We start from the raw sequence: 21,283 nt of genomic DNA on the forward strand, positions 1-21,283 counted from the left end.
TGAGTAAGTAATGGCCTCAGTAACAAGGACGACAGCCATGAGCTCTGTGCAGGAGGTGGGCTGTGCACACAGCTGCAATGGGGACACTGGACAGGGCTGGCATTCCCTTTGACCTGTCCCCAAATGGGACACTAAGGTCCCTGTGACAGGCTGGGCTTTGCAAAGCTGGGAGGTGCAGAACACAACCCAAGTCTGAGCAGGAGCCGTCTTCACTTGTCAGGGCCCATTTCTTTGGGTGAGGTACCGTGCCGGACACGCTCCCTTCAAGAGGAGGAAGGATTTTTAGACACTGAAACAACTGGCTGACTGGCTGGCACACAGCTCCCCGCTTCTTTCTCCAATTAGTTTTTAAAGCTCTGGCTGAGCAGAGCCTTTCAGTATGCAGGGCAGCACCAGCCACTCCAGCAGAGCTGCTTGCAGGACACCAGTTAAGTGATGCTGAGAGGCCTCCTGGATGGACTGTGCTTCTGCTAACGCTGAAGCATCATTCCCTTTGCTCCAAGCCCTACAGGGCAGCTACCCCCAGCTAAGCACCCCGTCCTTTAGCAGTATGCGCTGATGAGACTTAGCTCCTGGCAGAAAACTCTTCCCTGTGGCACTGAGGGGAGCAGTTCTCATGCCTCTGTCCTGCTTACACACTAGATACCAATTTGGCAGCCAGCAGCAAATCCCATTAAGGCAGTGAGTTACTTAAAGGCATCAGCAGCTCCTGGCCCATTATAAGAATGAGGAGACGGACCCTGGTAATGTACATTCAAAACTGGTTGCATCCAACTGGAAGCAACGATCTTACTGAGATAAATATTAACAGAGTCTGCAAAGGCAGGGATGGGAATAAGTTCATTCATTAAATGACTTTGTCCATATTCAAGGGACCAATGCAGGATTTTAACAGAAGAAACAGCAACAAGAAAATGTACAATGAAACTCCATATATTTCCCTTTTGGGCCAAGAGAATCAAATTCACGGGTAGCCCATCATGTCTGACAATTCCTAATTAGCCTATTAAAGCCCTGGCTGGCTTTTACATTTTCTAGATGAAAAAGGTGGAAAGTGGATGAGCAGAGGCTCAAACCAGAGCAATAATTTCCTCTGTGGATCTGCTATAGCTGTGCAGACCTGATCTGCAACAGTCCTGTTTATTTTGCTTGTCCTGGAAACTGCGACAGAGAACAGTGTGGCAGCTCTGGGAAACCTTGAGGTGCACTCACTACCATCAGAGAGGAGACTACCAGCCCTTCTTCCCTGTTAGGTCGGGCTGTGATCGTGAGCTTGCTCTCTTAACAAGCCTCCCTGCTGCTCCATGCACGACAGCCTGTCACTAGGTCTCATTACGCATTTAGCTTCAGAGCACATACTCTTGCACATACCACTCAACAGGTCAGTTTGCCCAGAAAGGATGCAACAAAGGTGCCATGCAAAAAAATCATGCCTCTGACAGAGCTGTCCACCAATGCTTGGCTCTGCTACCTACTAAGCTTCCATGTGCTGAGAACTAATTAGTCTTCCCCAACTCCCTCTGCCAAAACCATATACCAAGATGTGAACATGATGGAGGGAAGTCAGATCCCTACTGGTGTCGCTGCTCTGCTGCCAAGTCGCTTCTCCTTCCTCTCTGTATGCATGAAACCAGCCTCTGTCCTGCTGGGTAACACAGCTGGAGAGCTGGAGATCCACCTCAGGAAAGCAATGCCCAAGAGCTAAGTGTTGTCCCTTCACTGAGCATGGGAGCATCCTTCTTTGGCCTCCTGCTCTGTGCTCTGGGCACGCGGTCAGCAGTGCAGCTTGAGACCAAGCACACCTCCCAGATAAGCATGGGGTGTCCTGCCCGCAAGGTCCATCTGAGAGCAGAGCTTTTGCTTTCCTGCACATAACCCAGAGGTTCAAATGAGGAGAATGGCATCAAGATACTGCCCTGCAAGTGCCCCAGGGCCCCCAGCTCCTGGCATCGCCGCTTTCTGCTGCAGGACAGTGCCACTAAAGCCATGCCAACTGCTTTGCTCCTCAGGCCTTCAAGTCAGCTCTGGTCACTAAATCCTCATGGTGGCACTGCCAGGAAACATGAGCACATGGCTTCAAGCCTGTCTTACACACCCATCCCTACTGATACACACCTGAGAAGGTGCTGGGTCACCAGCTGATGCAGTGATCAATAAGTACCTTCTCCTGTCTCTGTACACACATGCCACACCGCTACACGGCATGTGACTGCCTTGGTTAGGCCATCAGGGTGGCAGAGTTGGTTAGTAAGGGGTGGGGTGGCTCTTTTTAGGGTCACACACTGCCTGCACCCCTGAAAGTTATCACTGGGGTACCTGAAGGGAAGTTAAAACAGGAAATCCTCAGTTATATGGTTTTGATGAAGCCCTCAGTGACTCTTACTTCCCACATATGAGGGCAGAGCTTTTTATCATTTCTCCAAGCCCTCTCCACCACCACAGAGAAGGTCCTTGCCCCATGCACATACAGAGCCAAGTTGTTTGCCATGAGACCAGCTCACAGGTGCCTTTGAGAGTACTTTCCAGATCCATACCCAGAGTTTTGCATCTGCCGATGCACACATGCAGACCCGTCTAGCCGTCCCAGTTTCCACGCACAAAAACTCATTTATGTTTTTTTTTCCTTCCGCCCCTTTGAAATCAAAGATTCAAATTAAGAAGGAGGCTCTGAATATTCGGAGAAGGCAGCTCTACCCATCATCCACTGATACGACCCTGGCTATAGAGAAGGGCCTGATTGTCAACAGTGCTGACTGCCAGCGAGGGCTGCAGACTTCAAGCAGGCAGGGAGGGCACAGAGCATTTCTGAAAACTATGCTGCCACTTTCTTCTTTCTTTTATAAGGTCAGATTCTTTTTTGGTGATGGTCATGGTCAGTGACACTGGCAAAAAGTCAATTTTAGGAGCCCGTTTAAGGACACAGGCACTGTTGTTGGGTGACATCTGACAGGAAATCCTGCCTGCATCCATAGTATTGCACAGAATCACACGCTGCATAGTTTTTAATGATTTTTGATGGATGATTTCCTCCAGGACCCACCAAAACTGGGCAAATGAGCTTCAAGCTCCAAATTATTTTGTAGGAGAAAGTGGTACAAGTATCACCATGATGAGACAAAGTTTTGGGGCTTTCTCTGTTATTCCGCTCCTCTACGTTAAGCTGACCAGTAGAAAGAAGACATAAACCAATTTATTAACTCAACACGTAATCACTGTTCTATCAATTAATTTAAAAATATATATCTAACATAGTAACTTAAACTGGAAAAAAATGTGATGACGCTTGGTTTCAGACTGCAACATCAATAAAGTTGTAAGGCACAGTCACTTGGATCAACATCTCACAATCTGCAGTCACTAAAACAGATGCTTTGAAACTCACCTGAATATAAAGCAAATCACAGAATCATAGAATCACAGAATGTTAGGGATTGCAAGGGACCTCAAAATATCATCTAGTCCAATCCCCCTGCCGGGGCAGGATTACCTAGACCATATCACACAGGAACACGTCCAGGCGGGTTTTGAATGTCTCCAGAGAAGGAGACTCCACAACCTCTCTGGGCAGCCTGGTCCAGTGTTCGGTTACCCTCACCGTAAAGAAGTTTTTCCTCATATTTATGTGGAACCTCCTGTGTTCCAGCTTGCACCCATTGCCCCTTGTCCTGTCAATGGATGTCACTGAGAAGAGCCTGGCTCCATCCTCATGACACTTGCCCTTTACATATTTATAAACATTAATGAGGTCACCCCTCAGTCTCCTCTTCTCCAAGCTAAAGAGACCCAGCTCCCTCAGCCTCTCTTCATAAGGGAGATGTTCCACCCCCTTAATCATCTTTGTGGCTCTGCGCTGGACTCTCTCTAGCAGTTCCCTGTCCTTCTTGAACTGAGGGGTCCAGAACTGGACACAATATTCCAGATGCGGCCTCACCAGGGCAGAGTAGAGGGGGAGGAGAACCTCTCTTGACCTGCTAACCACACCCCTTCTAATACACCCCAGGATGCCATTGGCCTTCTTGGCCACAAGGGCACACTGCTGGCTCATGGTCATCCTGCTGTCCACTAGGACCCCCAGGTCCCTTTCCCCTATGCTGGTCTCCAACAGGTCTGTCCCCAACTTGTACTGGTACATGGGGTTGTTCTTGCCCAGATGCAGGATTCTACACTTGCCCTTGTTATATTTCATTAAATTTCTCCCCGCGCAACTCTCCAGCCTCTCCAGGTCTCTCTGAATGGCTGCGCAGCCTTCCGGCGCGTCAGCCACTCCTCCCAGTTTGGTGTCATCAGCGAACTTGCTGACAGTGCACTCTATTCCCTCATCCAAGTCATTAATGAATATATTGAATAGTACTGGTCCCAGTACCGACCCTTGAGGGACTCCGCTAGACACAGGCCTCCAACTGGACTCTGTCCCATTGACCACCACTCTCTGGCTTCTTTCCTTCAGCCAGTTCACAATCCACCTCACTACCCGATCATCCAGACCACACTTCCTCAGTTTAGCTGCGAGGATGCTGTGGGAGACCGTGTCAAACGCTTTACTGAAATCGAGATAGACCACATCCACAGCTTTACCATCATCTATCCACCGGGTTATGCCCTCATAAAAGGCTATCAAGTTGGTTAAGCATGACTTCCCCTTCGTGAAGCCGTGCCCTCGGTAAAGCAAATGTCCTATTGAAAAAACAAGAGATTATTCCCTTACTTCCCTGCCTTGCCTTTGCTGCAGCATTACTTAAAATTATTGTCATATGAAATTGGGAAGTCTATTCGATCTAAAAAACTAGAGGTGGGATGCCTGACTCTAAAGGCACACACAGGGGATGCTCTGACACCTGCTTACAGAGGTCAGCTCTGCTAATGAAACTCCGGTATGCATTCTATCCAAGAGAAATCCTTCCAGGTAGCTACAGAGTGAACAAACATGTTAATATTGGGATGAGCCACCTGGTCAGCGTTTGTTCCCATAGCAATGCAGGCAACAAGAACCTTGGCTGCCTGTGAATGGGGTAAGCTCCGGTGGGGGTATCAGCTCTGAAACCACCCAGCCTTCCTGGGCTCTTCCTCAGGCAATGCACCCCTCCCTTACAACCCGCTCCAGTTGACACTTCCTCTCAAGCCCTTGGCTTTGTTCCTGCATGTTAAACATCCAGGACTGCAAAAGACACACTGTGGGGCTGCTGCTAGGTCAGGCATGAGAGCATGAGAGGGAATGCCCTGTGTCCCTCACCTCCTCCAGCCTGCTCCACAAACTGCAGGCTCCATGCCCGGGTTGGTTCAGTGTCCCTGCCTGACTCACAGAGCAGGGCATGGTGTGGATGAGAGGAAATACGTTAGGACTTGTTCTGTTTTAGTGCATGAAGGCTGCAAAAATAACCACATTTTTCTGTAATAAGAGGTTGATTAGCTCTTCTGTTGATCAGCGGGTGCTCTTTAAAGAAAGCATTTCTGGACCAGCTGTAGCCTTAATTAAGGCAAATCATGTCATTTGTTTGAACTGCTCTACTTGCACAGCTCTGTGTTTAGCTTGCAGAAGAAGCTGAAAGTTAGCATCGATCCTTCAAGACTGTGCTGTGTACATGGCTCCAACACACGCTGCCACGTGGGTGTCTCCTAGGACTGGGGACTTTTGTTCTGAGATGTTGTTGAGGCAGTGGGTCTGTCTGGCAATGACTGCAGCATGGCCCTGGCAGTCAGGGGCCAAGCAGTGTTCATCAGCCCAAACCTCTCCGAGGCTTTTGTGGATGAGCAGGCAGCTGGCTGGAGGATCTCTCCAGGAGGGCTCTCATCCACGATGGACCTGAGGAAAAGAGAGAAACACTGTGGTGACATTGCACTCTGGGTCTGAATATCTGCATTTTCCCCACTGGGCTTGCCATCTCCCAGTCTGAAAACTGAACCTACAGTTGCCAGGCCTGGGAGCAGCACAAGGCACACCAGCTTCCCACACAAGGCATGTGCTCCCTGCCTGTGCTGCTCTATAATGACTATCTTAACTTCAAAATCAAGGTATCATGTCACAACTCCTCAGTTTTATTTCTTCAAAGAAGCAACACGATGCTAATCTTACAGTAAGAGGGTTCAGAAATAACCATGTTTTGGTGCATATGCCACTTATGCCACTTATCTAATGCCCGCTTGATTTTCCAAAGCTCTTTCTAAGAAGAATTAATGTAAGTTTCAAGGGGAAAAAACCGAAGTGGGATGTCAGGAACTTGTCCTGGAGTTTACCCAAGGAGAGTCTTGAATAAGTGCCACTACAAGAGCTCTGCAACAGACAGGGGCATTGGCTCTGCATGGGGAACATGCGAATGGAGCAGTAAGAGCACAAGAGAATTCTGGGCTATTATTCAAGAAAATACAAAATTTCAAACGCTCAGGCTATATAGAACATGAGAAAATGTTTCATTTAGTGTTACACATCAAAGGTAAATGTCAGCGCAAATAAAAGGAGTTCTTTTTACAGAACAGACAGGAGACTCCAGAGACAACACAGAAGTCTGCTTTTGCCTGCCATGAAGTCCCTTCTGTTTGTCCCAGACACGCTGCAGGTAGTGCTGCCAGCAGCGCGCATACCTGATGATTGTGGATCCAACAGCTGCTGGTCCTGAAACAGGCCTTTGCCGGCCGGTGCTCCCAGCAGGCTGGTGCTGCCCTCTGGATCCAGAGGCAGACGGCACGCTGTGCTGGCTCAGGAGAGCAAGTTCCTTGCCCAGAGGCTGGGCTGAAGTTTCTTGATGAACCGTTGACCGGCATCGCTGTGTCCGCTGCCTTTCCTCCTCTTGGCTGGGTATTTTTAGGCGTCTTACCCCATGGTTCCTCATTTTCCAGGGTCTTGCTACAACACCCATTACAGATGCAGGTGAAGGACTTTTTGGAGGGGATGGAATCAGACAATGGTTCAGGTTGGAGAACACTGCACCTTCCTGAGTCTGTGAGGAACCTGAAACAGAGGGGTAAGCACAGTGATTTACCAGTTCATCTTACTCCTAAATGACTGACCCAGTCAGTGAAAGGTTTTGGAGAACACTGTGTGATGGAGCTGTGTGGGCAGATGTGTCCTGGGGCACACAGCGATACTGGCCTTGTTGAATTGCTTCCTCTGATAGTTGAAGGTTTAGGTTACTCAGCAGCCTCCCTGCCAGTACTGCTGGTGATGTGCCAAGCATTGGAACTGCTCATGAGCTGTGCACAGCTCAAGAGGGAAAGACCAGATCATCCATCCTTGTTTTCTCAGGCAGGATCATACCTGCATCATTCCTGACCACTGTTTGCACTGACTTGTTTTAAATACCTCAGGACCCCATTCAGTGATCTGAAATTCAAGGCACAGGAATAATCACAGATGAGTGGATCCACTTTGTTTTAATCAGAGGCAGAGATGTAAGAATAAGATCTTGAGAACAGCCTTAAGATTAGAGAAAGTGCCTGACTGCTACGGAAAATACAGCACTACATGCAGGGCTACTATCTGGCTGTTCATATTTTAGCCCGTGTAATCCTCAGGTGCAACACACAGAGAAGAAAAATCTTGTTGCTGACTTATGAATATAACGTGCATGCATATATGCTTACAACCATTCTATATATAGCAGGGATCCGATTGCTCTTGTCTATCAAGAGAACCAGCTGTATCTAAGTGCCTGATGTGAAAGGTCCAGGGCAGGAACACAATCTAAAGAATGTGCCACCAAAACCCAGGCCCAGAAAGTTCAGCTTTATAGCTTCTAATTAATGAGGAGGTATTTCACTGCTTAGATAACCACATAAAGCTGATACAAAATTTTCACTGAACAGTTTCCATCATTCTATATGGTTAAAAAAGGTCTAAATTTCATAGGGTTTTTTATTTGGTTTTAAGTAAAGACACTCTGAAAGACTGGTATGCCTGACTCAAGAGCCCGAAATAACACTCAACGACTTCCAAAGAGTGCAGACTATATGGGTCTGATGCTACAAACACTTTTACACAGGAGCAGTTTTGCTCAGATAACTTGTCCTTTCCTGGTCAGAAGGATTGTTTCCAGCAACAAGTTCTTCTGGGAGAAAATCACATTGGGTAAGACACACTTCCAAAGTTAAGTGTTGAGGCATTTAAATACCTCTCCAAATCTTGACACAGTCTCAAGTCACAGAGGCCAAGTGTATTTTTAACTGCCTTGCTGAATAAAGTCTATCAGTTGTTAAAATTTTATCAGGCATTTGCTCTGCAAAACACATATATCTATTAGTGACAGTGCACACAGGCTATTGTGTTTGTGATTATATTAATCTTGGTTATTAATCACAGCTGCCTGTGATTTGGGATCTGGGTCATCCGCCCCCTCCCCTTAGGTAATACTAGATTTCAAACCACTCCATCAATCTTGTAACCAAATCCTAGGAGATTTGGTTACAAGATGGGCAGATCTATGCCCAGCCATTCACTTTTGTAGTCCTATAGGGCATGACACTGGTACGCCGTGAGATGTTTGGGGCATTGTCTACTCAATCTAAAAAGATGATGAGATCATAGTAAATCATGCTCAATCTAAAGAAATCATATTAAATCTAAAAAAGATCAGATTAATTCTAAAGACTGCTAGGTTAACAGTTGGACTTGATGATATTAAAGGTCCTTTCCAACCAAAATGATTCTATGATTCTATGAGATCATAATCTAAGACTTCTGTGACCACTCCTTTACATTTTTCCGAACAGCTTCTATTCCCGTTAAGGAGATATTGCTTATATTACTGTCAATACACAGAGGCTTTGAATAGTTTAATGATACTTCTGTTTTTTCCAAAATATATTCTACTTTTCCAAATTTTAATAGATTCATTTTTGCCCTTGAAAGAAATGTAAAATGGAAACTCATATGCCAATATTTATTGAGGCAAAAAAAAAGTTATTATTAACAATAGAAATAGATTAAAATTGTACTTTTTTAAGCTCCTCTACTTGATATGTATTTGGAATAACCATTATTAATGTTTCTAATATTCTTAAATATGATATTCAACAAGTAGTGAAGAGTGGGAATTCTGCTTTCATTCATGTAAATGCAATTCCAGAGAGGTCTTTGGCTTTGTTCCTGAGTAGAAGAGCACGTTTCATTTTTAAACCCTTTACCGAATGCATCCCTTTGGTTGCATATCTTTCCAGAATTCCCAGTTGCCCCGTTAAACCTTAATCATTAGCTCAACCATTATTTCCATCAATGCCAGCTGGGGTAAAATACAGCTCAGTTGGAACAACAGTATTTTAGACTCAGCTGGCATTGCCATAAATTAATGACACAAAGTAAAAGACAGAGGCACATCCTTCCTCTAGACTTGATGCTAAGCTGCTGTAAGATCAGCTTTGTTCCTCTTAATTCTACACATCCATGCTGAAATGTATCAACTGATGGTCAACACAGCTGGCCACCACGTCCTGCTTAAAAACTGGAATGGACTACTTAGAGTCTGGCTCTGCAATGGTATTTCCAAATTGCTGCCGCAGAGCACAGAAGCCAGATCTTGTAAAACACTGCAGTTACTAATACACCTATCTACTAAAGGGTTAGTAGCATGTGTCACTACCCGATAATAACCCTTCCCCAGAGGTCTAGGTCCAGTACCTGAGGAAGACTGGGAGAGACAGGAGTGGCAAGAAGAATCAAGAGAAATCCTTTCAATGAGGTCCTCATCGCAGGTCTCACGCCACTCATCTTCACAGCTGTCAGTCAGCCTGCAGTCTTCACCCTCTTCCTCATCACTAAGAGTTACCTTCAGTGCTTGGGGGGCTTTTTCTTGCTGATCTGTTTGTGGGCACCTGGACAACATCAAGTAGCACACCTTTAGTTAGCCTTTGAGCTGTGAATATCCAGCCAGCCCAGTGGAGCCTGGCATGGCCACACAAACACTTAGCAGATTAGGCACCCACTGTGATTTCCCACTTTCCTGGAGATATGGAAAATCATTCTGAATAATCAGCCATCTAAGCTGCCTGTGTCTGATTATCTGAAAGTGTCCTAAAGTTAATCAAGTGAAATGAGGCAGATTTAAAATACTACACAGTGAAGTAAGCTCAGAGAAATAAAGTCATTTTTACTTCCAAAACCATTATCTGTCTATGAGATGGAGGAATCTCAGCATGGTGTCATTTTCCTTTCAGCCTTTCATTTGGTTAGGCCAATGTGATGCTTGCAGAAAACCTCATCCACTTTCACTGCTTTCACTGTCTGAAGTTAGAACCTGTCAGGGCCAAGAATGTCTTACCAGTTATGAAAAGTCATTTCCTTGCTCTTGCTAAGCAAGCAAGCCCACCCTGCCTACACTGGTCTTCAGCCTGCTCTAGAGAGGGGTCAGAGCTTCCCTCAGGTTTCTTCTCCCTTGCCCATCCCACAGATCCTCCAGCGGGGAGGATGGATGAATGGCTTGCCACTGCAGGGACAGGAAGGCAGGAGGCCAAGACTATCCCCCGAAACGGCCACCAGGTGGCCAAAGAGTTTATTTTACTATTCCAGCAGAAAATGAACACCCGTTTACCGCACGGTAAGGTTTCTCCCGTGGTCTCACCGCTTGTGCTGCTTTCTCTGTACTCTCAGTTCAGAGAACACATCTTCCTGGTGCCGATCTCCTCCTCTTCCAGAGCCGTGAAGGGTTTCTGTCCTCAGACCGCAGAGTTTCAAAGGGCTCACTGCAGGTGGCTGCAAAAATGACAGAAGTCACCTTGATAACCCCAGGAGCTCTCCCCAGCTCTGTTTCTAGATGGTGCATTTTAGAACGCATCAAAGTCCGATGTTACTCCTGAGTTTTCGGATCACCCCTCACCATTTTCTTGCTCTTCAGTTTTAAGAAGCCCCATGCGCCAGTCACGTGCACTGTTACAGCTTGAGGAACCCAGGGTGGCAGTAACAAAAATGTTGATTTATATCTTTCTGGTATATAAGCCTGTACCATCTATGCCAATAAGCATATTAAGACCAGTACCACAGAGACTGCATCATTCAGCATATGACTGCAGCCTCTTCCACATCCTAGTTTATAACACACAGTAATTCACTCAAATGTTCAAATTTGTTTCAGAAAAGCTTCCAGTGCTCAGGCAGTGGCAGCAGAGAGACAAGGGAGGGACACATTTTTTCCAGCAGTTCTTTAACATCTGTTGTCAGCATTAAGTGAGGCTGTGGACAGCGCAGCGATGCAGGTGTCCTGTGCATGCGGTTTCCCTGATTTAGAACAGTCTGTCATTACCCCATGTATGAGTACAAGTTGGGGACAGACCTGTTGGAGAGCAGCATAGGGGAAAAGGACCTGGGGGTCCTAGTGGACAGCAGGATGACCATGAGCCAGCAATGTGCCCTTGTGGCCAAGAAGGCCAATGGCATCCTGGGGTGTATTAGAAGGGGTGTGGTTAGCAGGTCAAGAGAGGTTCTCCTCCCCCTCTACTCTGCCCTGGTGAGGCCGCATCTGGAATGTTGTGTCCAGTTCTGGGCCCCTCAGTTCAAGAAGGACAGGGAACTGCTAGAGAGAGTCCAGCGCAGAGCCACGAAGATGATTAAGGGGGTGGAACATCTCTCTTATGAGGAGAGGCTGAGGGAGCTGGGTCTCTTTAGCTTGGAGAAGAGGAGACTGAGGGGTGACCTCATTAATGTTTATAAATATGTAAAGGGCAAGTGTCATGAGGATGGAGCCAGGCTCTTCTCAGTGACATCCATTGACAGGACAAGGGGCAATGGGTGCAAGCTGGAACACAGGAGGTTCCACATAAATATGAGGAAAAACTTCTTTACGGTGAGGGTAACCGAACACTGGACCAGGCTGCCCAGAGAGGTTGTGGAGTCTCCTTCTCTGGAGACATTCAAAACACGCCTGGACGCATTCCTGTGTGATATGGTCTAGATAATCCTGCTCCGGCAGGGGGATTGGACTAGATGATCTTTTGAGGTCCCTTATAATCCCTAACATTCTGTGTGATTCTGTTTAAATGCATGCACATGCATCCATGTCGTGTTGAACCTCAGGGCCCACGAAAGCTAACCATGACAAGCCAGACTGCACCCCCTTCCATACATGGGTATCCTCTCACTAAGTTACTGCTGAAATGAGCAGGCTGACCCACAGGGCTGGGGTACCACGTCACTGCCAAGAGGAAAAAAACTTTGGCTTTGTGTTTGTTTGGTGAATAGGAATGACCTTGCAGTGTTAGCAATCTGATTATTTACACCAACATCGAAGAAGCGCTGTTGAAAAAAATCTTTTGCTTAATAGCTGATGTAGAAATACCATCAAATTTTGCAACCCTGCCTTGCGCTTTGCTCAGCCAGGACCATAGGAAACGTGATGCCAGCCGCTGATAGGTGATTTTCACTTGTTCCTTTACAGCTGATGGTTAATTGCTGCTAGCACATGGGCACCTTTTTAACATCAGAGCAAAAGACTCTCCGTCCTCCTCAAGGCGAATTGCATGTTGGGGGGCTTTTGGGCTACAGAAGACAGTGAGCCACCACAAGCCACAGTGGGAGTTTTGTTTAGCCCATGATTTATGGGGTTCACCAGGCAGGAATATGAAGTATACAAGAAAAACGTACACCTAGCTTTTGCCTCCTTGCACGAAGAGCCTTGGTGGGGCTCCCACATATAACTTGACTGAGTCCTAAGAAAAAAGGAAAAAAGAAAACATTTTACTCCAGCGTTTAACAAAAGGTGCTGTCTTTGAAATCAGCCAACATCATTTCCCATAGACAAGAGGATGTAATATTTCATGGTGTAGGTTCACCATGTCAGCTGGCGTGGCGTGACACTGCTGCCAAGAGGCAGTTTCTCTGTGTCTAACAGAATCTGTCTCCTTGTGCTCCTGCCCTGCCTCCTCCACTGTGCCGGTGCAAACATTTGTGTGGCCACATGGTGAGACAGATCAGGGAACAGATCCAGATTAAAACTAAATATGCTTTTTTGTTTTTTTTTTGTTTGTTTGCTTTGCTGGGTTGTTTTTCAGCTGGATCTTGATCAGAATCAGGTTCCCCAGGTGGCTGTCAGACGCTCTTTCCAAAACAAGAGACAAGACAGCAAAGGGGCAGGAAGAAGCAGTGAACATTGGGTAAAACTGCCTCTATCAGTAGTGCTAGCTACCTAAAAGTGCATGTGAAATTATGGTCTCATTCCCTGGCAAGCTGTAATGGGTTTCCATGTACTTTTCCAAATGTGCACTCAGCTGTTGACACTGCATTGCTTCATCTAGTTCATCATCCTGAGTCGTACCTACAGCAAGGAACTGAGGTGGGACTGGCATCTGAGAGAAGTAGCCCACAATACTGGGAAAACAAACACCATCTTCCTGTCTATTCTGCACCCTACGAGCCAGTGGAGTTGCACCATCAAGGTCGTTCCAGGAGCCAGGGAAGGATGTCTTGGAAAGTGCCAAATATTGTACCAGAAGTGAACTCCCTTTCTATCCAGCTGTCCTCAGGAGCTGCTAAGTTGGCAGTACTTCCAAGTGGCCAGGGCATGAAGGGCAGTGGTATGCCTGTAGAACAGGTATGTGAAGTCAAGGAACTGACTCCTCTTGCTGACAGACCCACCCCTGGAAACCCAAAAGTGCTCATCAATAGCAGCGATGTTGCTGCAGCATGAGACTGCAGTACAAGTAGTTTGAGCACGTGATCCAACGGGGAGTGAATGTGCATCACCATGCCTTTCTAGAGGACTACCTTGGACCACATTCCTATGACTGAATAAGATGTGCCCAGATGTGACTTCAGTGAGCACCAGCTAGGCTGACGTGTAATTTAAAGGACTGAGCAGGACAACTTTTGACGAGGTGTGAAAGGCAACCTCAGCAAGGGAGCACCATTGCAGTATGGGGCTGTCAAGAGGGATAGCAGCACATAAAGCATGGGAATGAGGGGCTGAGGAGGGGGAAGCCCAGATGACTTGCACCTGCTGCTGCAGGGGGAAATAAAGGAAAGCCCATGCTAGAGCAGGTGAGACCCATGGACGAAAACATATGCCGAACCTGATGTAGCAGTGGCATGGGTGGGTGGTATTCAAAGCACCCAGGCTTTCATTAGCAATAATAACATTCAGAAGGAGGTGGAGGTGTGGGAAAGAACAGGATTAAAAAACATACATTACCATGTGTTAAATCACTGGAGTAATCCGGGAACAGCTCATGAGAAACAGTGAGATCTGGAAGAAGACAGCCACCATACAACAAGCGGGCATTGCCAGATCCCCCTGCATTAGCAGAAGACTGCGCAGTTCCAGGTCTAGAAGTTGTCGGGGGTCTTGGGCCGCATCCAGACTGCCTTGCTACTGCCCCAAGATACAGATCTAAAAGAGAGGTTTTGCTAGTGTAAGCACAGTCATGCAAGGCTTCAAACCACACCATCACCATACACTGCCAATGTGGTGACTGCTGCTGCACACTTGGAGCTGTAGGGGACAGAAAAATATGTCATTGCAGCTACAAGAAACATGCTGGAACAGGTCAAGCCTGGAGACAGCAGGTTTCTTGGTGCTGCACTGAGTCTCTCGTAGCTGTTCGCTGCAGATGGCAGAGCCTGGGGACCCCCAACTAAACCAAAGTCCCTTCCTACCCTCTTCATACTCCTGGGCATCAGGGACAGGCTGCTGGCTGAGGATGGGGTCAGGAACCACTCTGTGCATGCCACCCGCCTCTGATTGCCCTACGGGTGAGCCTGCATGTGTCCAGGGCTCTGCTACTTCCCCTGCCTGCATGCCTAGGGTAAGAGTAAGCTGCCTCTCATTTGCTGCCCACCTGCCTGCGGGGGAACCACTGCAGGCTTGCCACAGGCACAGTCCAAGCCCCCAGTCTTAAAACATATTGCTTAAATGCCCAGGCACAACACAGATGGTGATGGCCACCTTACCGGAGCTATTGGTCAATCAGGGCAAACCATGTACCAGGAGTTGTGGAAATCTGGGAATGGCAGTGATAGATTTGTCCAGTACTGCCTCAGAGACAGATATTTCTCTACCACAGGAAGAAATGTGAAAACTGAGTTTTTGTAATGTTACAGGGCAGGGTGGATTATACAAAAGCTAGTGAAGGAAGACAGAGCCTTGTCCTCTTACCTGCCCAACCACCAGCTGCCCTGGGAGCTCAGCACAGCACAGCTGCAAGAGCAGCATGTGCAGCCAACAACCCACAGGAGAGCAAATTTCATTTTGGTGCCTAAATGAATAGTGTGCTTTGTAAAGTGTTGAGCGTCTACCAGCTCCACAGTGGAGCAATCAACTCTGCAATAACATGGCCATTTCCTTAAAGAGCTGAGCGTTAGGGACCTTTAAAATATCTTGGCCACAGTTGTTAATGCAAACCCATGAAATACATACTGCGTGAAAAGTACCCAAGTCGTCATTGCTATAAGAAAGAGAAAAATATGGAGATGTCTGAACCTGACCATATGAGCTCATCAGTTTAGAGACGAAGGCAAGAATATAAGTCTGGTTACAACAGGAAACAATACGAATTCACAGTTTTGTGCTCTGTCCCTACTGTTTCTGTCCCCCCCACTTTGTTAACTAGTTTTCTTAACCATATCTGATGTTGCCAAAGCAGGACCACTGAGGGATCAGATTTTAATGGATTTTTTCCCTACCATAACTACTATTACAACTAATGATTTGGACCCACAGGGATTACATAAATGACAAATGTATATACTTATTCCAAAACAAACTAAATTTTTAATGGAGTACAGTTGGCATGCAAACTACAGCTGTGGGGGCTGGGAAGCCAACTGCATTGCCCACACTAATGGGAAGCAACAGGAGCAGCTATAGGAAATAACTTTGTAATATATAATGGTATGTGGTAAAGTGCACGTAGCATGATACGTAAAAGCATGGCCATCTGAACTATAATCAAGGCTACAGGCAAGAAGACAACAGTTTTATTTTCAAACATTTACTCTCTACTCATGAATGTAATGGACTTAATCACAGAGGGAAAGAAAATGGAACAGATCTATTAGGAGATCACGCAATCTCAGTTGCTAGGATGTTGCTACCATTGAAGGGTGGTGACCAAATTGCCCTTCCTATTATGAAATCGGAGTAGGAAATCCTGCTACATCCACGCTACATGGGATTGACTGCTACCACAGAAAGGGCTGTGAACAGCTGTTGTTGAAACATTCCTTTCCAAGCTTTGTTTCTTCCCATCATGCAGAATGAACGTTAAGTACAGACTCCCAGCTACTGCTGGATTTCCTTGACGCTCTAGAGGTCATCTGCATTTTTCTGATCTTGATGTCCAGCTTAGGACAGTTTTCATTTAAATCTGCACTGTGCTGAATTCCAGCTTCCTCACTTCCCAAGTGAAGAAAACAACGTTCTTCCTCCCTTCACTATAATTAAACATTGGCTTTGAAGAGGCCAGCTTACTCTTCATCTTTCTTTTTCACACATCATAACCTGAAAAACAAACCCCGATAGGAAACCATGACGTGTATCCAGCTAAATCACCTTTCTTGATGGATTCCTTGATGATTAGACAATCCTCCTGCATCTTCTTGGAAGGAAGGGGAGCAGTCTGGCTTGCTGGTATTTTGTCCAAATACTCCAAGTGGGGAATGAGTTTTTTTACTTCAGCTCTGTAATTATAATCTGGTTCCTGGAGAAATTGAGAAAGTGACCACTTGAACAGCTTATTTAACAGACTGTGGACTTCCACCAGCAGCACAACAGTGTTCAGTTTGTATGACTGCCATATAACTTGAAACGCCTTTTACAAGGCAAACCTATTCACCTCATTCAACAGAAATAAATACAGTCAGGAGTTTCATCTCACTGTGCTTTCTCCTCACATAATTTCTACTCAAATTGATCACGAACATGTCCTGAACAGTACAAACACATGCCCCCGCCCAAAGGCTCCTTTGCTGTTTACCCACTGATGACTTTGGCATTTGTCTTTGTTATATCATGTGTAATGTACAAAAGCGTAGAAGGCCACTGATGCCCATGGAAAGCCTGGGCACCCTCAGCATTCAGCCAGCCTCTCTCCCTGATTTTGTGATTCTCTGATTGCTGCATCAATACTCAGGTGATAGGAAGACTTGAAAACATGTTATGATTGTTGCTACACATGCTGATGGAAAAAGAAAGAGCATTTCCGTGGATCATGTTTTTAGGCACACCCATAAACTAGCTACAACGAATGAACTTCACTGATTTTCTGGGACAGTCTTCAGGGGTTCAGTGTGTGATTTTATTCACTGCTAGAAGCGATGGCTTACTTCAAAGTACGTTTTCTTCTGCAAGAGGTCACATGCCCACAGCAGGTGCACAGAAGGCTAAAATGGACTGTGCTTGGATTTCTTTTCTGTGTGCTGGAAAAACAACATGATTGCTCCCAATGCACATGGACTCAGTGCGACAGCCATGGGGGGAAGCATGGGTGCAGCCCCCTTCTGCATGTGTGGGTGGAGCTGACATATTATAAAATGATTCACAAGCATATGCCAATGCTCGGGGATCTCTGAGCAGCAAGGCCAACCCAGAACAGTTACAACTGTGCTCAGAGCACACTACAAATTGGGCTGTTTTGGTGGATTCCAGCAGTAGAAAGACACCTTCACGTGGCACATTTACCTTTGGGAAAACTCAGCAATACCTCAGGGCTGACTGGGTTGTGCTGCTTTCCAGTGGGAATATGCTTGGCTAAAATAGTCTCAGATTACAAAAGGCAGCAAATGGTGACGGCAATCTCTTCTGCTTAAAGCATAGTGCAAGAGTGCACTTCTAGTGGCAGAATATGAATGGACAGCTACCTACAAATCAATTGCATCATCCAGATAAATGTTACATTTTTCAAGACATTACAAGCAATATTAGAACACCCCACAAAGCCAAGTCCTCATCCAACACAGAGTTGTCACAAACAGAAATCTTTCTGTGGGACCGCGCTGGCTGTATGCTCCCTCCCTCCGCACAATGCAGCACTGAGGCTGGCAGAGGGAACTCACCAAATAAAGCATGTGTTTGTTGTTGTTAAGAGGCAGACACTAAATTTCTCTAACTAAGCCTTTAATCTTAATTTAGAAAATGAGTCAACCAGCCATGCTACCCCATACCACATGTACTCTGAACAGTGCCTGGACTAGAGCCAATTTCCAGCCATGTTCTGTTGGAGAGAAGCATCCTGGTACACTCATGTTACATTACTGAAACAGAGGCTGCAGAATTTATCATCAGGTTGTTGCTCTTGGTTTAGATAACAGGGGAAGATGAGCTCATCTGAAAATCAAATTACAGAGAGCAAACAGGCCATCTGAAGAAAGAGCAGTAAATTTAGCTGGACCATTCTGTAGATTAAAAATAAATAAATTGGAGACCTTTTACAGAGCTGTAGCAAGGGCCAGACTACAAGAAGGATCTTGAGGAATTAGAGCTGGCCATCTAAGGCACACCAAAGTAAGCCCACATCTATTCTTTTCTACATTTCAGGTGACTTTTCTATACCCTGAAGAAATGCAAACAATATCAGTTGAAACCAAGAAAGCGACAAAGTGCATGAAGAAGCTCTCGGCAGCTGATGGCAGAGTTGGCTTTGTAACCCCCCCAGGGCTGAGCAGCTTCCCAACACAGAGACTGGGTGGGAGACTACAGTGAACTTACAGTCTGCCTCTTACAGCTCAGTGTAAAATATACCATTGTGCAGACTCCCTCACCAATTTCTGGCTGGCATTTGAATGCAACTACTTGCACAAGAGTAGAGACAGCCATTCAGTGTGGAGAAGAGCAGTAGGGCACACCACCACATACCACTCCTCATTGAACTCCCATTATATGATGACATGCAGTAGCATCCCAAGGACTGATTTCCTCAGCTAAACAAACCAAGGGCAATCTGACATTTCTCCATTACAAGTACATTTAAGGACTGAAGATGCCAAGTTTCGCATCCTCCAAAAATACCACTTTCGTTGAGCAGGAATGACAAGGGAATAGAAACAGACTTTCTATGCTATTAGTATATACTGCACCATTTTCATGGCAGGAAATTGTGATAAGGAAGTGTCAGAAGTTACATTTGTCTCTGTGGGAGTACAAGAGTAAGTAGGCATGCTTTGTCCATCAGAAGCAGGCAGTGCTTCCTTACTGTAGGAATACATTTTCTCCTCTCATGATTGCATCTTCCATAAGGGAGAAATGTTGATGGAGAAATAATTTTGGTTATAAATAGTTACAAGTGTGGTCTCTGAAGTATACTTCTACCAGTTCAAAACAGAAAGGCAAGTGTATAATATTTTCTTTTAGATTCCAGAGAGAAAAATCATGATAGCTAAAGCACTACCTTCTGTGGCTCCTTTTACTGAGTGATATGATCAAGCCAACAATTACATCTGAAAAATGCTAATAACTCACATATCTAAGAAGTGAGGAGATTTAAAATATGCGCATATCTACTACATGATTGAGTTTTAGTGATAGCACCTCAGTTTTCAAGTCTAAATCCAGAACAAATATCAAACTCAATCTTTTTTGCAAATTAATGGCATGGGCATGATCACTTTGAAACGCAGAGCAAAGCTATGGAACATGGCACAGTGGAGTCACAGCGCCAGCTCCTGCTCTGCTTTCTAACCCCCGTGTTATCAGCTCTTTACAGTGCCATTGGGGATTGCGCCATCCTTAGTGAGGGCTGTGTATTGCACACCTATGTGTGTGTGTGCATAGGCCTGTTACCTTCCAAAAGACCTGGATGACACTATATCGTGCACTGGCCATAAACTGTCATCTGTTGATTTGCATTAGACATTATGTGACCAAAATGAGGAAGTTTTGACCAAGTTTTCACTCTGATCTTCCTCCAGTACCTGTCAAGATGCTTGTTTTTATATCCCAACAATGCTTTTTTTTTGAAGCAGGGGAAAGTAAAAGAGAGTAATACAGGTCTGAGACTGTTAATGTAGAATTAGATCTCCCTTACTTTTCTTGTTGAGAGCCCTGAAACCCAAAGCAGATCATGTATTACTGTGTTTTCATCTTTGTGACACAGAGGATCTCATGCACTCAACAAAATACCTCCACAGAAACTATTTTATCATTTTAATACGTAAGAGGTGAATCACTGTATTTTGTATCTTCAGCTTTTGCTGAAGGTCTTTTTGGTCAGTTCATTTTAACCTTTCAAGGAAAAGGACAACAAGCAGTTCCTACAATATAGCTTTTCCTAGTTATCTCAAGCATTGTTTTTCTGAGGGTTCAGCTTTTGAGTGTGGTGGTCCTGGAGCACTTGCTGTTGGACTGGGAAGCCTCAAAAAGAAATGCAAAAGCCCAAAGACCGATATCTAATTGAGACATTGCAATTGACACATCTTGTAAGAAAAATATTGGCTACTTTCTAAGCTACTGCAAGATCCCTACAGGCTAGAAGGATCCATATAGCTGGGGTCCATCCTCTCTTTGGTCTTCCTTTAAGATGCCTGTTCGCACTGCAAGCTGGAAGAAGACAGAACAGCTGTATGGATCAGAACAGCTGGTTTCTAGTTTAACCCCATTCTCACAGGTAAGAAGGAACACATTGCTAGGAAACAGGCCTGAGCCTTTACTAGCACTTCTTGTATTTCATTTGTGCTCATCTTGGAGACAATAACCATGAGAGGACAAAATCAACAGAAATGAAAGATGGGAAATGCATCCCATGTCATCACTCAGAATGGTACAATAGGAAGGTGCAGGAGCATTACTCATTTCCAACTCAAACTAAAAAAGCACTGCCAAAAATTAACAAAATATGTGCAAACCAAGTCCTCACCTCTGCAGATTCTGCGTTTGGCTTCAGACAAATAAGGTTGCCCTTCACTGTCAGGCAGCTCAGCTTGCAACAAAGTCCCAGGTACTGCATCTGGTTGATGTCCTCAATATTGTTCCCTTCCAGGTCCAAAACCTCAAGGTGATCCAACCAGGTCAGCTCGCTCAGGTCAGAGATATTGTTATAAGCTATGTAGAGTTCCTCAGCAGAAGCAAACAGAATAAATATGTAAACCACAGGCTTGCAAGAGTAACATTTAAGCTTTGCAAAATGTTTTCTACTATTTGAAATATTACACGGCACAGCATGAAATTAGCATGGAAGTGAACATTTTTCAAGTCTGGCTGTTGCTGCCTTCGATAACTAGGGCTAATATGGCAATGAATGCTATGCTGCATTAGGCTCCTTCAGGATCAGACCTAAATGTTACACCTCATTTAAAAAAAAAATACTGTAGTGCCTTTTAAACTAACACATGCAATTCAAGGCATCCAACCAAAGTCCTTTAGAAAACCAAAGGGTGAGACAA

General features: G+C 45.5%; 1 protein-coding gene across 1 annotated transcript in view; it reads right to left on the reverse strand.

The window, feature by feature from the left end:
* Window positions 1-5,559: 5,559 nt before the first annotated feature.
* The window catches only part of LRRC56 (leucine rich repeat containing 56), a 54,334-nt gene continuing 38,610 nt past the window's right edge, over window positions 5,560-21,283 (reverse strand). The window contains exons 5-12 of the mRNA XM_068399878.1: window positions 20,758-20,955; window positions 16,435-16,608; window positions 14,103-14,304; window positions 12,560-12,624; window positions 10,545-10,675; window positions 9,605-9,798; window positions 6,577-6,943; window positions 5,560-5,800 (exon numbers count right to left, since the gene is read on the reverse strand). Of these exons, the coding sequence (XP_068255979.1) occupies window positions 5,614-5,800; window positions 6,577-6,943; window positions 9,605-9,798; window positions 10,545-10,675; window positions 12,560-12,624; window positions 14,103-14,304; window positions 16,435-16,608; window positions 20,758-20,955 (1,518 nt within the window). The 3' untranslated portion in view covers window positions 5,560-5,613. The remainder of the gene's footprint in view (window positions 5,801-6,576; window positions 6,944-9,604; window positions 9,799-10,544; window positions 10,676-12,559; window positions 12,625-14,102; window positions 14,305-16,434; window positions 16,609-20,757; window positions 20,956-21,283) is intronic.

The sequence above is a fragment of the Nyctibius grandis genome, chromosome 4 (assembly GCF_013368605.1).
Source record: "Nyctibius grandis isolate bNycGra1 chromosome 4, bNycGra1.pri, whole genome shotgun sequence".
Taxonomy (NCBI): Eukaryota; Metazoa; Chordata; class Aves; order Nyctibiiformes; family Nyctibiidae; genus Nyctibius; species Nyctibius grandis.